The sequence below is a fragment of the Trichosurus vulpecula genome, chromosome 8, assembly GCF_011100635.1.
Source record: "Trichosurus vulpecula isolate mTriVul1 chromosome 8, mTriVul1.pri, whole genome shotgun sequence".
Taxonomy (NCBI): Eukaryota; Metazoa; Chordata; class Mammalia; order Diprotodontia; family Phalangeridae; genus Trichosurus; species Trichosurus vulpecula.
Window position 1 is genome coordinate 123,550,967 of NC_050580.1, and position 18,132 is coordinate 123,569,098.

Consider the following 18,132-nt stretch of genomic DNA (forward strand, 5'->3'; position numbering starts at 1 on the left):
CCTAGTAGACGGACTCTTCCCTCCCTGCCTGCTTGCCAGAAGCACACTACCAGCACTAAGACCAACCTGGGGGCAAAACCTGAGGGCTTCTGGGGTTGGAGCCACCAAAATCAAAGAGTGAGGTGAGGCCTGCAAACTCAGCACATCAAGGAGCTCCCAGGGTGACTGAATCAGATCTAAATATAAAGAATGAGATTTGGGGAGTAGGGATATTTGTGTTTTTAAACCTGCCTCATCCATTTAAATCAGAGTTGTGCCCTTCAGAGTAGTGGTCTTGGGAGTTGATACAGTCTTCTAATGGTGCAACCCTTGCTCAAACTCATTTAGAACTTTTCTTTGGCAAAATCCACTAGGGCCTATTTGCAACCACACAAGGAAGCTACCTTTCCTCCTTGTATAGTCATATCTCCCTAAAAGGAACCTAGATAAGACTTTGGAAATCATCTAGTCCAACTGCCTTGTATTACAGATGGGTAAATGGAGGCCCAGAGAGGTTGAGTTACTAGCTCAAGGTCACATAGGATGTAGGGCCAGGTCATTTGATTAGAAATCCACCTCCCTCTTACTTTTGACCCCAAATTGTAATTCCCATATGAATCATCTATCAGACTTGGCTCCAAATGACTTATGGCTATTTCAAAAACTCCAGTCCATCTTGGAAGGAGGAGAAGTTTGTCACCAATGAGGTTATTCAAAAGGATGCAATTCTGCAATTCTCTGAAGAGAATTCCCAAAGAACTGTCCCCAAAGTGTTCTGAGCAATGGTGGCATGTGTTGGAATAAATGCAGGGACTTTCCAAGGGACTTCTTTGAGGGAGACCATACTCATTTAAGCATGTAAAATGTAGAACATTAATTTAAAAACAAACAAACAAACCAGTCCCATGATTTGATAGTCTCACCTTAGCTGGCAACACTTCCTCCCATTACATATTGGTTGGAGGCTGTTTATAGACACGTTTCTTTATCTACTAAAATAACACCTCAGTTTTCCCATTTGCATTTTAATTTCAGGGTTATCCAAGGGCAGAGTGATGATAGAGATGATCACTCTGGGTTCCTTTCACCCTGTACTTCTATTATGCACAACCACAGTGAAGCCCAAACCATTTTCTTTTTTGTTACTTTAGCTACATCAATAGAATTTGAGCTAATAGCTGTAGCACCTTTTCCCAGAGCTTCTTCGGCTCCCCTTACACTGCCCCTCACTGATGCCCCTTACCTACATGTATATACATACTTTGCTAAATACAAAAGCTCCACCCCCATGTAACCCATGAGAATTCCCTGGTAGGAGGAAGCAGAATCTTTGTTTCAGAAGTGTTTCTGCAAATTGACTCAGTTACCTGGGGGAGAGCTTGGGCGTGATCACTTTGTGGGCCTTAGTTACTATCATTGGTGCCTCTAGGCCTCAGAAATGCCCAGTCTGTGCCCAGTGGTCAGGCCTGATTCCTGTTTAATTATTTCTATGCAGTGTGCAGAGACAGAGAAACTGTATATACCTGGTCTGTGAAGACAAGAGGCAGGGACCAGGAAAGATCTGGAAGCATGTGACCAGAGGCTATGAGGGGATTTGGGCAGTACTCTTAGTCTGATCCTAAGAAAGATAGGGATCATTTCCCATTGCCAAGTAGGGAAGAGTGCCAAGTAATTTAGATATGGAGAGGGTAGCCTGGGCAAAGGACAAGAGAAGAAAGAGAGGAAAGGGGGGAATGAGAGAAGAGGAGGGCAAGAAGAGCTGGAAGTTAGGACACATGGGCTTCCTTTAGAATATGAGAGAAAAGTCTTTAGAGAGGTTCTCAAACCACACCTCCCCTCTTATCTCTCTGTTTGTCCTTTGTTTGAGAGGCCCAGGCCAGGCAGAAAGATAGAGCTAGTCTAGGATGTCAGGAAAGGTGAAGAGACTCTTAGCTTTTCCTCTTAGGGAATAGGAAAACCAACATCCAAGAAGACAGACACCTGTATCATACCCTGGGTCTATTCTGAGCAAAGGTCTTGAGCACGTGTTTCTTCACATACTACACAATTGTGTCACAGTTCATGGAAAGAAATGCAACCAACAAAAATTCCTTTGTTCCAGGGAACCCCTTAAAACTATCCTTCAGTCTCCAAACCATATTCCGCTGCTCCATCTCTGTGGGAAGACTTCAGGTTCTTCCCCTCCATCCCTTTACCATCCTCCTGGGGTCGATGCCAGAGACTGTCCTGAGCAGCAGAATCTCCCTACTTGTAACTACTCCTGTGCCTCAACTATTATAGGTGTACAATAAATGCAACATAGTAAGTTACTGTACAATAAATATTCCTGTTGGCTTGGCTGTGGGTCTCCCCGTCTCTTCCTCCTACATCCTACCAGGGTCAGGCCAGCCTAGTGCTGTGAAACTTAGTATCTTCATCTTCCTGAGCTGCCCAATTTTAAAAAGCCCTTGGAAACATTTCTTGTTTGTAGGATGTGGATGAATTGCTCTTCTAGAATCTCACCCTTTTACTGAGTAAGACAAACCCAGAAGCACATGACCAGAGGATTTTCCTATCCTTGTAGAGGCCTCCGCCGAGTCATTGGGTATGAGAATGGGCTCTGGAAGGCATCAGTATTCTTCTGGTCCAGGTTAGCAAGATGGTTGAGGGGCCTTAAGACCACCGTCGGCTGTGGGGCTATTGGAATTGCTTATTTTTATGTAAGTAGTGTAGTTTGAAGGGCCTGCTGAATAAACTCCCTTCAATTCTCTGAAATTCCCACCAGTAGAAATTAATTTCTTCACTATCTCCCTTTGAAAAACATAAACATCTCTAGCAGGTTTAGCACCTTAGAGTTGATGGCCTTAGAGGTCCTGAGGGAATGACACACCCCATTTTTATTTTTTAAAATGGGATTGAGAAAGGAAAGTTAGGATGTGGTGGGGCCTGGTTTTGGTGGGACTTGGCTGTAAGAATCTGTAGAATGCCAAGTCACAGACATGAAGGCACTGAGTAAGAATGGGAATAGAGAGGGTGAAAGATGACCAACTGGGAGGGACAATGAAAGTGAGTTTTGTCTACTCCATAGTTTTGCCAGGGTTGGCCCTAACTAAAGGACTCTAGAATAGAGAATTGGCACTGTGGACAATGGCTAGCTACTTAAGGGCAGATGTTTGGGCCCTTAGAGTTCCCGCTGATAGGAAGCAGCAGACTCTGGGATATGAGCAGGAATATCAAAGCTGGGTGTCCTGCCTGTCTTGAACATCACTCCTGAGATTCCCAGCAAAAAATGCCCAATTGAGTTTAGCAACAGAGGGGCAAAAGGACTCCGGGACTCAGGGGAGACCAGAAGGGGACTTATACCACCTGGAATTAGGCAACTTGATGCAAGCTGACAGATGCCAAATGTGTACGTGTGTAGTAGATCTGGCCACCAAAAACCTTTGAAGGGAAACCTTCCTGGGATCCTGCTATAACAGGGATCTATGAACTCTGACCTCTGAGTGTTGTCCCCTTCCTCCCCAAGTCATTATGGACAATGAGAAAGTCTCCATCAAAGGGAATTTATTCTGCAATCACAAAACACAACTTCACAAAGATCCATCCTCTGGGGCTTATAAACCTATATCAGAACTAGAAGAGATGTTAGTGATTGTCAGGTCTCATACCCTCATTTGAGAAAAGTGGAAACTAAGGCCCAGAAGATGGCTTTCCCAAGGTCAGAGAAGCATGGCCAAGATTTAAGATCAGTTGCTTTTACTCCAAATTCACTTCTAATTCCACTATGCCACATTGCCCTTGACTTCAGGGGCAGTCATATTGAGTTTCTGAGACCAGAGTTACTAGGCTACAAAGGACCCCTCAGATATGGAGGACCCCAGATAGCTAAGAACCACTGAAGTGCCACATCTCACAAATTAGTCTTTGCTAGAGTTTAGGAAAATGGGACCATACCTAGAGAGGATGGCTCATGGGCTTCATAACAGTCTCAATTATATGCCGAGTCTAATCTGGAAGCCAGTACCATCTTGGTTGGAATGATGTCATATTAATCTGGGAGAATGTAAACTCCCTAGAGATGGTAGTTGAAGGTGGTGGAGTGGGCACTGGGCACACGAATTAAAAGCTCATTGAGAGCAGGGAATGAGCATGGTATTTCTTTTCTACTGTCTTATCCCAGTCCCAGGCAGTGCTCTATACATAGTAGGTGCTCAAAAAATGTATGACTGACTAATACTACTTACTAGGAGGGAAACTGATGCTGCGTGAACCAGCTTAGAAGGAATCTGTTCTCTTTCGAGCAAATACTGCTGACATACTCTTAACAATACCTCGGATCCCAATACCTCTTCGGGGTGGCAGTCGAGCCTGCCAAAAGTGTTGGGCTAGCCCCTGGAACACCATAAGGGCTCCATGAGAGGCCTCGGCTGCTGACACTTCATAGAAGTCACAGTTCAGGGTAAGAGCCAGAAGCCGCCCTTCCTCAATGGAAACTGCCCGGTGGTGGCCCAGGTCCCTCTTATTACCCACAATGACAATAGGCACCTTCTCAGGGCACTGGCCCTCCTTGGCCACCTTAATGAACTGCACTTTGGTGGGAAGGATGTGGAAACTGGCCCTATCACAGATGCTATAGACCAAGATGAAGCCATCTGCCCACTGGATCCTCTTCTCTTCTGTGGAGTGCTGGTCGGCCTGACCCTGAGAAGAGGAGGAAGAGAAGTCAAGGTTGAGTATTGAGAGTAAAGAACCGCTAAGAAGGTGAATCTGTGGATCGTGGGAAGTTTTAGATGCTATAGTTCCTTCCTCTTTCCTGGGACACTGGCCAGGGGTAGGTAGGCGTTTCTAACCACTTCTTTCCTTCTTTCCTTTCATCTGTCAACTCTACCTGGGGCAGCTAGGTGGTGCAGTGGATATAGCACTGTGCTTGGAATCAGGGAGACCCATCTCGTGAGTCCAAATCTGGTCTCAGACGCTAGCTGTATGACCCTGGCTGCATTACTTTAATTCTGTTTGCCTCAGTTTCCTCATCTGGAAATGGTGGACTACTGTAGTATCTTTGCCAACAAAACCCCAAATGGGGTTATAGAATTGGACAGACTGAAATCACCAAACAACTGTCTGAGCTCCTTGGTTTTATGATATGTATATGCTAGGAAACAAAGATGAGACTAGGCAACTGAGAATATCAATCTACATCCTAATAAATACCCTCCCCTTTCCCAAGATATTTTATTCCCAAGGCCCAGGTCACAGAAACTTCTGGAAGAGTTCTCCACCAGTGCCCCTTTCTCTTTATGTCCCCTCCGCTGCAAGGGTATTTCCTTTGCAATTATCTCCCATTTACAACTTATTTATCTTGTACATAGTTATATGACATACATAGTTATTGGCATGTTGTCTCCCCCATTATGATAATTATGACTTTGAAGTCAAGGACCTTGTTTTTCCCTTTCTTTATATCCCCAATGCTTAGCACAGTGCCTGGAACATAGTAAAGGCTTCATAAATGCTTGTGGATTGGCAGAATTTTAGACTAGAAAGGAACCTTAGATGCCGTCTAATCAGAGAATATTAGGGCTAGAAAGAACCTTCAAGGTCATCTAATCCTAGCTTCTCATTTTACAGGTGGAAAAAGCAAAGCCAGAGAAGATAAATGTCTTGCCCAAGGTCACACAACTAGTTAGTATCAGAGACTGGGACAAAAACATTGTATCACGTGGACCCAAAGTCAGGAGCTGCCAGAATCTCTGGGGAGAAAACTCGCTCTGATGTCCATGCTATAGAAACCTACAGTCCCAAGCCTGTCCACATGGCTCCTCACAAGGCATGATCGAGTTGTCAGCTGAGGCAGGGGTACCATGGAACAATAACTGACATTTTTTAAGTGCTTTAAAGTTTGGGAAGCACTTTACATATGTTTTCTCATTTGAGCTTCATGACTACCTTAAGAGATAGATACAAAATACTATCATTCCCACTTTAGAGAAGGGGAAACATCCTTAAAGAGGCTAAATGATTTGCCCATGGTTACTAAAGTAGCAAGTGTCAGAAAGAAGATTTGAACCCAAGGTCTTCTTGACTCCGCTGTCCTAGGCAAGAACTCTAGGCTTAAGAGATTGCTCTATGTGGCAGATGCAACAGGTCTGTCTGGCGCTGTCACTGTCTTGTCCCCTAGGACCCAAGATGAAACCTCTGTTAATCTCTCATTCCACTGAGGAAGAGTTGATTTCTACTTGGGAGAATATACTCACATGGGAACTGGGGAAGTCCCAGATGTGGAAGAGAATTTTCCTGCCCTCCACGTCCAGGCTTCGGCTGTAGATTGATTCTGTACCAGAAAACAAAAACGACTATATTTTTCAATCTCAGAAAACTTCTTCATCAAGCCCTTTTTCCTTTTCCATTACCTTCTTATCCCTGCCACACAGATTCCAAGTTATCTCCAGTTCTGCCTTCACACCAAAGTTAGAGAGAAGAAGGTGAGCATGGAGGGAGCACAAGATTTGGATATTGTAGGTTCAGAGCAAACAATACTCTCTATACAGGGTGTTCCTAAAGTCTGGACACATAGGCGAAAATGCATATTTTCAAGAAATGAATGAAATTTTCAACAACATTTTATTTAATTGGAATATTAACAAATAACATCTTCAATATGATTTCCATCATTTGTGATGCAAAGGTTGATGCTCTTTGCAAGATTCATGTGAACTCGATGCACTAACTCCACATTGTCATCACTTTTAGCATATTCACTCTTTATGCATTCAATCAAGTATGTTGCATCTGTGATTTTCATTGAGTACACCTTCTTCTTCAGCATACCCCCCAAAAAGAAGTCAAGGGGGCTAAGGTCTGTTAATATTCCAAATATTTCAAAATATGCATTTTTGCCTATGTGTCAAGACTTTAGGGACACCCTGTACCACACAGCATTTTTATTGTCTCCAGTAAAATGCAAACTCCTTGAAGGTGGGAACTACTCATTTCTTCGTCTTTGTACCAGACACTTAATAAATTCATCTTGTATAGTGTTCTATTCAGAGCTACAAAAATAATCTGGCATCAGTGGTGGTGAACCTTTGTTCTTTGAGAGGATTTTAGTTTTGGAAACAGCCTAAAGTCATTTGGAGCCTAAATAAGGTGGTAATCAACCTGCCAAGCCAAACCGAGGTGTGTCTATAAAGTAAGGAGATATCTAAGGTTCCTGAATTTGTTCTGGAGACTCCTGAAATGTTTAGTAGCTGTGCTGCTGGGATGAGCCCATAGCTTTCCTCTTTAGAGGAGGATTCTAAGGGAGATAACACTCATTTGAATATATCAGTTATGCTGACCAATCTCATTACCTAATACTCATACCTCTTTCCTCCCCCCTCCCTACCAGGTCAAGGAAGCCTTTATAACACTGGCCTGGGATTGGTCACTACCCTACTGGGGAAGAATAGATCCTCCAAACACAGATTCCTCCAGACAGGTGGGATAAGTGACTCAAAGGAATGGCTCATGATGGGTGATAGAACTGGTGATATGACCAGGGTAGGGGAAGTAAAGGCGGGACAAGGGGAGCAAGACAACCCAGCAGGACTGAGCATGCTAACATCAAATGAGATGAGAGAAGGTTCATGTGTTTATGGAAGTGTTGAGCACTAGGGCTGTGGTGGATGGAAAAAGACAGAACTCAAGTGCTAGATGTCTGGTGTAGCTGCCAGTCAAGAAAAATGAATGAAGAAGAAGACAGAGCCAGGGATGGAGAAGAGCAGGGAGCTGAAGAAGGAGAGATGGAAGTTTCCAGAGGAAATACAGGACTTGGAGGGGGCTTCCTGAGCTTATAGAGGGAAGGTAACAAAAGGCCTCTGAGCATGATGAGAGCCTCATCAGTCTCATTAGCAGCTTGGTCCCCAGGAGGGTCATAATTAGGGCTGGACACCAGAGGCTGGGCCAATTATCCCTTCTGTCACTTCCTCATCCAATTAACCAACAACCTCTATTCTGTTAAGTGGGCCACGTTTTCTGCCCTGAACATGGAGGGAACAATGAGCAACATCTGCTTAGCAACAACCAGGCCAGGACTCACCCAGGTCTCCATATTCTCCAATGAATCGTCGGGTCAGGAAGCGAACAGTCAGGGCTACGAGGCAAAGGGAAACAGAGGGAAGACCCCTCGGCAGTGAATGAAGCCAGTCCTGTGAGAATATAGCATCCGTGTTGCCTAGATGACTCTAGTTCCTAAGCACTGACAGAGCTGCCGGTATAGCTAGTTCTCACCCACAGAAAGGCACCTGTTGGGTGCTAGCTGAACATTGGTCCAAGCGACTATCAATGGTGAGCTCTGGGCTGGATGCGTTGGCAGTAACCAAGGCTTAATTGGTCCAGGTTAAGTGTTGTGTTACACTTCTATGCCAGGGGTACCAGGCAGATAGTCAATTTGTCAACAGGTTAATCTCACCCAATACCAAAGGCATTCAATCAGCCTTCCCCTTCCCATGTTCTGCCCCCATACCCTTTCCTGGCATGGCAGAAGCATAGGGATCTAGACTCGCGTAGGATGGGGGTTCTCACCTGACTTTCCAACGTTTTCTGCTCCCATCACCAACACATTGGCTTCCATGGTAAGAATGGTGGGGTCAGGTGTCTCAGACAAGGTCCTGCACTCCAGGGTAAAGCTGGCACTTCGGCGCAAGGGGAACCGGAGGACCATCGGGAGAGCCAGCCTTGCTCTTCTGCCTGGGCTGCTGAAGAGACTGAAATGCAAACTCCCTTCCAGGCCAGGACACAGGTAATCAAGATGGGTCATACCATTTCAGGGAGGGGGGAAAAGTGAATAGAAAAGAAGGGGAGGACACATAGAGAGCACTCATTATTAGGTAAGACTCCCTCACAGTATGTACATAGAGGGCACAGCTCCATGCCGAAGACACCTAGCAAGTATACACCTAGAATGGGCATACTTGCACACCAGGACCTCCTACCACCCCCATGGTGCTTACAATCTGTAGTCCTAAAAGTGCTGAAGTCAGCATGGAGAGGGGCACCAGAGAAGAGAGGGGACAGTGGGCAAAGCCATCTTGAAGGTTCACAGCATTGGCACTATCCCTAGGGCCCCATGTTTGAGGGGTTGGGGACCTTGGGAGTGGAGAGGAATGTAGTGCTGGCATCTGACTAGCATCCTGAGAGGCAGCTAGTGGGAAGACCATAGAGGCTTATTAAAGGACTGAGGTTTTATACATACATACATACATATGTACATATATACTCCACCTAGAGGTAACATCTACTTATCTACCCTCATTGAGACAAAAAGTCTGGACTATCCCTTTCCTCTTTTCCCCTCCCCACCTCCTTGTGACTTCTGTTCCTGTAATTCACCCTTGGATTTTCATTTAAATATCATGCTGTTTGGGGCAGCTAGGTGGCGCAGTGAGTAGAGCACCAGCCCTGGAGTCAGGAGGACCTGAGTTCAAATCCTACCTCAGACACTTGACACATTTACTAGCTGTGTGACCTTGGGCAAGTCACTTAACCCCAATTGCCCTGCCTTCCCCCTCCAAAAAAAAAATAATAAAAAAAATTAAAAAAAATAAATATCATGCTGTTCATTGTGAGCTATATAAAGATGGGGCCAGACAGACACACAGTACACAGTATGCTTTATCCTGGGGCTCTGACCCTTCAGGGCTAACCTGGGAACCCAAGCATCCCAGCAGCTACTCTGGGCCCTAAACCTGGGCTCATTACCTTGCCCCCCTCAATTTATTGATTTATTTATTTTTAGTTTTCAACATTAACTTCCATAAGTTTTAAATTTTCTCTCTCTCCTTCCCCCCTCCCGCCCTGAGACAGCAAGCAATCTGATACGGGCTCTACATTTTCACATTAGTCATGTTACATAGACGAATTATAATGAATAGGAGAAACCACAAAAAAAAAAAAGAAAAAGAAAATAGTCTGCTTTGCTCTGCATTCCGACTCCGTAGTTCTTGCTTTGGATGTGGATGGTATTTTCCATCTTGAGCCCTTTAGAATTGTTTTAGGTCCTTGCATTGCTGAGAAGGGGCTAAGTCTATCAAAATCAGTCCTCATACAATGTGGCTGTTACTGAGTACAATGTTCTCCTGGTTCTGCTCACTTCACTCAGCATCAGTTCATGTAAGTCTTTCCACGTTTTTCTGAAGTCCACCTGTTCATCATTTCTTATAGCACAATAGTATTCCATTACATTCATATACCTCAACTTGTTCAGCCATTTCTCATTATCTTTTTACTTGCCCCAACCCAACCCAGCTATCCATGTGGTCCTTGTGGTTTATGAAAAGAAGTTTTGGGGGTGGTGTTGGTATTTGCTGGTACCTCTTCTGCCTCTTCTTTTTTGGTTTTATTTCTTCTTTCTCATGATTCATTCCATTGATCATGGTTCTTCTTTATGACTTGACTATTGTGTAAATATGTTTAATGCGAAGGCATATGTAGAATATATATCAGATTCCATGCCATCTTGGGGAGAGGGGGGAGGAGAGGGAGGGGAAGAAAATTTGGAACTCAAAAACTTGTGGAATAGGGTGCTGGTACCTCTTAAGGAGGTACCCTTTTTCTGCGGTCATTATAGGGCAGTGGTCTGAACATGCTTCTTCTCCCTCTCTTCTTTTTATCATATAAAAAGAATATTTGGTTCGGAATCAGAGCACCTGGATTTGAATTCAAGCCCTGCTATTTATTACCTTTCTGTACCTACTTCAAGACTCTCTCCCCCCTCCAATCTATCCACCACAAGCTGCCAAAGAAGTTTCTCTAAATAACAGTCTAATTATGTCCTGGTCCCACTCAGTAAACTCCAGTGGCTTCCTATTATCTCAAGAATCTAATATAAACATGTCTATTTGGCATGTGAAGCTCTGGCTCTATCTTTCCAGCCGTTATCACTCCTCTTTATGCATTATGTAATCCAGTCATGTGTACTAAAACCTCATCCAGTCTCTTCATTTCACAGATGCAAGAAACTGAGGCTCAGAACTGACCAGAGTACTCCAGATGAGTTCTGACAAGGGCAGAGTACAGTGGGACTATCATCATCCATATTCTTATAAGCTATGTTCCCTGCCCCCTGCCAACCCCCAAAATCCTATTAAATTTTGGCTACTAGGACAGCCAGGTGACGTAGTGGATAGAGCACCAGCCCTGGAATCAGGAGGACCTGAATTCAAATTTGACCTCCAACACTGACTAGCTGTGTGACCCTGGGCAAGTCACTTAAGCCTGACTGACTCTTAAAAAGAAATGGCCACCACATCACACTGCTGCTTCAGTTTGATCTTGAAGTCCAAGTTCTTTTTCAGAACAGTTGCTTTCTAACTAGGCCTGCCCCATCTCATACTCATAAAGTTGATTATTTTTTGTAACCAAGTATAATAAGTTGCATTTATTTCTACTGAGTTTCCTCTTGTCAGATTCAGCCCAATGTTCCAGCTTGTCAAGATCCTTTTGGATCTTAATTCTGTCACCCTGGATGTTAGCTGTTCCTCCCAGCTTTGGGTCATCTGCAAATATGATGAACGTACCATAGATGCTATTATGAATTCGTTGCATAATGACTCTCTGTTTTCCATTAGCAGCTCTGCTTGGTTTCTACTCTACAGAACATCATGCCTTCTCCACGATAAGTGGTTCACCTGAAATCTCATAACCATGCAGATTAACTCAGTTTTGGATATTCAACACCTTCTCAATGCCCACTGACTGGAGATTGGAGGGTGGAGTGAGAAACTCTGCCCAAAGCCTTCCTTTACAGAGGGCTCAGAACTTTGCAAGAAACGCTACGTTTTTCATCAGTGGCTCTGCTTGGTCTCCACTCCATGGAACATCATGCACTAGGACCAGGTACCCCCTGGTGACCCCATTCCTTTTCAGCTTCCTTTTGTGTTGTCTTCTCCCATTAGATTATAAGTTCCTTGAAGTCTTTCTTTTTCTTATTTGTTATCCTCAGTGCTTAGAACAGTGCCTGGAACACAATAGGCATTTAATAAATGTTTTCATGGAACTGAATTGATAAAATGTTAAATAGCATAGGGCCAGACATATATTCTTGAGGTATTTCATGGGAGACCTCCTACTATACTGACATTAAACCATTAAACTATTCCTTGAGACCAGTCATCCACCACTTCTGAAAGGATCTGATTGTGTTGTTGCCTAATTAATATTTCTCCATCTTGCCCATAAGAGTAGTGTGAAAAATTATTAGAGTTTTTAGGGTGCTTATTAGCTACTGCCTGAATAATACAACATAGGATTCAGACAGACAGGGAAAATGAGGTTTATTCACTCAAGACTGTGACATACACCATCAGTAGGGAACGGACATTTCTATCTTATTATTCTCAACTCTCTCTCTCCATACACACACACACACACACACACACACACACACACACGCACCCCTCATCAATTGGGGAATGGCTGAACAAACTGTGGCATGTTAATGTAATGGAATCCTATTGTTCTGTAAGAAATGAGGGAACAAATAAATGTGTGTATGTATATATCTCTCTATATATACATATATAGACCTATTTATCTATCTCATATATTTATATATGCTTATGTGTGTATAGATATAGATATATACATACATATATGAGATAGATCAATATGTACATATGTGTATGTTTCTCTCTCCTGCTGAGCTATGTGAGAGAGAAAGTTTCTTATAAAGCAGTTTTGGTAAGAGAAAAGTATTGTGGGAAACAAAAGGAGGAATTCTGTTTCCACAGGAAAACTCCTCCCAGTTTTGTAGGGGTAATAACAGAAGTGATAACAGGATGTAAGTCAGAGGTGACTGGTTCTAGCCAGAGCTGTGACCTAGCAGAACCAGGCAGGTCACCAGGTTACCAGCAGACCAGGTAAAAGGTTAGAAGCTTGTACGCATGCTTAACGAGCTGTTTGAGGGGGGCATGAAGTGGGCAGTTCAGGAGGTTGCATCTAGCCAATGGAGAGTAGGGGTGGGGTGGGAATTTGAATTGGGAACAGCATAAAAAGCCTTGCATTTGTATGAAGAAGTGTACTCTCAGTAGGGGAGGTACCCAGCCCACTAGAAATATAGAATGATTGGCTAAAATAAAATGAGAACTTTCCTGGCTTCACAATGAGTATTGGTTTTTTTTTTTGGACTAAGTACATTTCTCACAGTATAGCATGTAGGCAAGAAAAAATACTTAATACAACAAAAAGGGATACCTATCACTTGTTACAGAGGAAAGAATGTGTTCTTGCAAGCAAAATCATTTACAGCAGAACAAAGAAAACAATACCTTTTTTTTTAAGTCAGTCAATCAGTCAGGCAATAAGCATTTGTTAAGGGCCTACTAAGGGTTTTATTAGATAGGATAAAGGGAAGGAAGGGGATTGACTTCCTTGAACTATTGAGATCCTCTGATTTTGTTGTTGTAGTCATAAAGCCAATAGGAGGAAGGAAGGTATTGTGGGAGACATGCAATACATATCAAAGAAGCACCACAATAGAAAGAAACAAGAAAAACAGCAAATATATGCAAAACAGAATCAATTATGTTCTCCCCAAGATCAGCTTTCAACAATATAAAAACCTTTGCTCAAGTCCAGGTAAACTATATTCTCAGCATCTTCCTCATTAACTAGTTTAATAATCTTATCCCCCCCCCCCAAAAAAAATGGGGAGGGGGAGGAAATTGGGCTATGTCTAAAGAAATGATTTGTTCTCAATGAAGTCATGATGGCTCTTTGTAATCGTGTGTTTCTTTTCTAGATGTTTGCCAGCTGTCTCTTTAATAATGCATTCTAGAAGTTTTCCTGGAATTGAAGTCACATTCACTAGTATATAATTAATTGGAGACTGTTCTCTTCCTTTTTTTCTTTTAATTGGAATAACTATCCTTCTCCAACTTTTCAGCGCTCCTGCTTTCTATGATCTTTTGAAGAAGACTGACAATGACTGAGCCATCACACCTACTTTAGGATGCTCTCTCCCTATTTATCTTGGAAATCTATTCCCTATTAGTCATTTTTGTTCTCTCCTTCCTGGGTCATTCTTTTTTGGAGAAAACATAAAACAACATAAGAATGGAGCAACTTCTTTCTATTGTCTATGAGACATCCAATTAAAAATGTCTAATAGTCTCTTATCACTGATGTATCATATCTCTGGATCAGGCTCCTCATCTATTCCTTCTTTCTCTCCAGGTGGTCAGTAGAGTACATGAGTGAAAGGAAAAAAAAAAAACACTTCTGTTTTTCCCTTCATTGACTTTCATCCAAATATCCTCCTTCATGCTGCCCCTTCAATAATTCTTGGATTTCCTCGCAAGTATACTTAGTTAACATGCAATGCAACTTTACCCCTCATGGGTTTCATTTGACCAAGTCTCAGCGGTAGCACTTCAAATTTGCCCCATTTAGTTCTTCTTGTTTGTTACCTAAACTTTGGGCATCTGAGTATAACATGTGAGGCTGTGGATTTTTCTTCTGGATCTTTTTTTGGATTTTATGTCCTGTGAATTTTGGGGTATTTCAGGTGCTATTCTTATTATGTCCTTGTAGCTACTCTTTACAGTACCTATTAAAAATTTTTTTTAACAGAAATCAATTTTTTTCTTCCCACTATTTGATTGGGAAAAAAATATTTTTTAACAAATATGCATAGTCAAGTAAAATGAATTCCTTCATTTCCATGTCCAAAAAATAAATATCTCCATCTGCCTCCTGAGTCCATCATCTCTCTCTGTCAAGAGGCGAATTAGTATGCTTCAGTATTGGTCCTCTGGAATCATGGATGGTCACTATGTTGATCAGAATTCTTCTAGCTTTTGGAGAATTTAGAACTCAAAGTTTTAAAAGCAGATGCTCAAAAAAAAGTTGTTTTTGCACGCAACTGAGAAATAAGACATATATACATATATATACATACGTATATACATACATATACATATATACATACGTATATACATACATATACATATATACATATATATATATATTTATATAGGGAATGGGGCATGGAAATCTATCCTGCCCTACAAGAAAGTAAGGGGAAAGGGGATGGGGGGGAGTTGGGGAACAGAAGGGAGGGCTGACTGGGGGGGAATTGTTAAAAAGTTGTTTGTTTTTAGGGTGTTCCTGCTATTGTACGAATTGTTTCCCTGGTTTTATCCATTTCATTCTTTGTCAGTTCATGTACATCTTCAAAATTGTTTACATTACTTTGATGTTGTAAATTGTTCATCTGGTTCTGCTCACTTCTCTTTCCATCAATTCGTAAGTGTATTTCCATGTCTCTTTGAGGAAACAGAAACCATCTGTTTCCTCATTTCTTACAGCATGGTTATATTCCATTATATTCACATGCCACAATTTATTCAGCAATTCTCCAATTGATGGTTATCCATCTAGCTTCCATTTTTAATTTTTACCACCACAAAAAAAGTTCATATGTGTGTGTGTGTGTGTGTGTGTGTGTGTGTGTGTGTACCACATGTGTTGAGAGACTGCATGTCTCAGAAGGCTGGACTTTAACTGGACCTTGCCAGAGAGCACCTTGGCTTCTGAGCATCATTGCTCCCACCTCCCAAGCGCTCTGAAGAGGACACCCTGGGTGACAGAACAAGGGATAGACTACCCTTTTATTTGTATCCATGAACTTTTGCTATAATCAGTTCCACCATACAGGATGTCACACAACACCACTGGTTAAAATAAAGCCTATTTTTAAAGTTAAACAACAACAAGTCATGGCCATCTCTGGCCAAGAATCTTTCAATCCTACATTGTAAGCTGTGAAGCAGAAATCCAGATCTCATTCTCAGGTAGCACCTTCCTAGCCAACTACTCACTTCCCAAATTAATTTCCTCTTCCCTATCCTTGCCTTCAGTTGACAGTGGTGATAAAAGCACAGTCTGTGTGTGCCCTCTTGGTCTCCAGTCTCTGGCCCAAGACTTTTTAATCATTGACAATGGTTTTTAGGTTCCTTCAGGAAGTTTTATTTGTGCCCATGTGAATCACCAGAAGTTGGTGGTTGCCGTAGTTTATTAGTCTCAGAGGGTTCTTTCTTACATTTTGGTTACATGCCCCAGGAAGACAATGAACCTATTAGGTTGACAAATCCCAAACAGGGAATGATAGACTATTGCTGTTTTTCCTTTTCTTCCTCTTCCCCTTTCTGGACAATTTCTCATAGCTTCTATGGCTATTCTAGATCATTCTTTGGAGTACAAGGAACAAGCATGTATTAAACTCCTCCTATGTGCCAGGCACTGTGGTAAGCATTTCACAAGTATTATTCACAACAACTCTATAAGTAAGTACGTGCTATTATGGCCTTTATTTTACAACTGAAGAAACTGAGGCAGACAGAGGTCAAGTGACTTGCCTAGGATCACACAGCTGGTGTCTGAGGTCAAATTTGAACTCAGGTGTTCTTGACTCCAGGCCCAGAACTCTACCTGCTGTGCCACCTAGTTGCATTCAATCTTCTTTTCTTCTTCAGGAAGGAAGACCTTCAAATATCATTTTAAGTCTTCTTCGTACAAGTGTCCTTTTCCTTCTTCCCTTTCTCTGGTTTTAAGTGTCACCCCGAGGATCACCTTCTGCATGAGGCTTTTCCTGGTTCTCCACCTGCTAGTATCTTCCCCACATTCACCCCTCCTACTCCCAATTCACGTCTTATCTGCTTTGTATATGTTTTGTGTACATCTACATATGGGCTTGTTGTCCCCCTGTCAGAATACAATCTCCTTGAGGGCAGAGACTGTTTTGCTTTTGTCCTTGTATTCCCAGGGCCTGGGACATAGTAGGCATTTGGTAATCATTTGTTCATTGATTGATTTGTAAAAGACTGTATTAATTCAGGTCCCTGAAGCTCCAGGATACTGACTGGTTTTCCTTAGACCTTTTTGGGGGGCTGTTTTCCCTTGGATCCATGAATAACTAGTGAGAAAAACCTTCCTTTCAGCACTTGCCTTTACATTTCTTTACAATAACACAAAGCACTTTACATATGTTATCTCATTCAAGCCCCCACCCCAGCCCTCAGAGGTAGGGGCTAATAATAAAAAGTTGGGGAAATTGGGGCCAAAAGGAGTGTTTGGTTTAGAATCAGTGGTAAGACTATGAGGCTTGATTCGAGCCACTTTTTCCTGATTCCAAGTGCCTCCCTTTTTTCACTACACTGTGCTTGCTCTTAGCATGAGCAGCACCAACCAACATTTATTCAACCCTTACTTTTCCATGGCACTGTTTCCTACAGACACTAAGGCTACAAAGACCTGGGAAAGTCTTCACAAATAACCACGGCTCTGCTGTTATCTGACTGTGAAGCAATGGGAATACTGTGAGTGAATCAGAGGATTTCCCAACAAAGGAACTTGTGGAAAGTGGTTGTGGAAAGAATGCGGAGCTGTAACCAACTGGCCGCTAGGGGGCATCGCCCTACTCTGAAATAGCAGGATTCCAACTGGAATCCACCCTCTCCTCCGATTATTTACATTTTTAGGCTCTTCATGAAAATCCAACTATTTCTGGGGCCCCATTAGTGTAGAATGCTCACACAGCAGAAGGGGATGGTGTGATGAGGAAGGAATATGTGTTTCAGGGATGAATGGAAGAGATGCTGGAGTGTGTGTGTTCTGAAGTGTGATGGAGGATAGCCTTTTCAGTGCCTGTCAAGACTGGTCTCCTTTGGAGTTGCCAGGCACCTCCCATTTTGGTTCTCTCCACTCCTCTTCCGCATTCTCTCCCTACATCTTTCTTAGAGGCAGTTTAGGATAGTGGACAGAACACAGGGTTTCTGGTCTCAAGACCTGGATCTAAGTCTTGGCTTCGCCACTTGCTAGCTGTATGACCTTAGGCGAGTCACTTTGGGGGCCTCAGTTTCCTCATCCACAGTTGCCCTATCTTCTCATCTTCTTTAGATTTCCCCCAAACCCTGCCTCTGTCCTCCAATTCGGTTCCTGCTCTCTACAAGACGTTGCCTCCCCAATGTGGCCCCCCCAATCCCTGGGCACGGCCTGCTCACGCCTCCTGCATTCTCCTCCCTTTCTCCACTGTGGGCTGGGCCGAGGGACGGATGGAAGGGGGGCGGGATTTTTTTAGGGTGAAGGGGACGAGATGACGGCATCAGGTTGCGCCGAGGCGACCCCGGGTCCCAAATT

At 43.0% G+C, this 18,132-nt stretch overlaps 1 protein-coding gene across 1 annotated transcript; it reads right to left on the reverse strand.

Annotated features, from left to right (window-relative positions):
- Nucleotides 1–4,233: 4,233 nt before the first annotated feature.
- LOC118827977 (ras-related and estrogen-regulated growth inhibitor-like protein) lies at nt 4,234–8,659 on the reverse strand. Its single transcript, XM_036734338.1, has 4 exons — nt 8,521–8,659; nt 8,036–8,089; nt 6,213–6,289; nt 4,234–4,659 (listed from the first exon to the last, which is right to left on the reverse strand). The coding sequence occupies exons 1-4, from the start codon at nt 8,657–8,659 to the stop codon at nt 4,234–4,236; spliced, it is 696 nt and encodes a 231-aa protein (XP_036590233.1).
- Between the last annotated feature and the right edge of the window lie 9,473 nt (nt 8,660–18,132).

Bases quoted from the DNA above. Each gene is read 5' to 3' on its own strand.
- LOC118827977 (XM_036734338.1), bottom strand. From the start codon at position 8,659: ATGGTCCTCCGGTTCCCCTTGCGCCGAAGTGCCAGCTTTACCCTGGAG. The intron at 8,090-8,520 runs GTGAGAACCCCC...TTTGCCTCGTAG, and splicing joins AGAAAACGTTGGAAAGTCAG to CCCTGACTGTTCGCTTCCTG. The intron at 4,660-6,212 runs GTGAGTATATTC...TCCTCTTCTCAG, and splicing joins GGGACTTCCCCAGTTCCCAT to GGTCAGGCCGACCAGCACTC.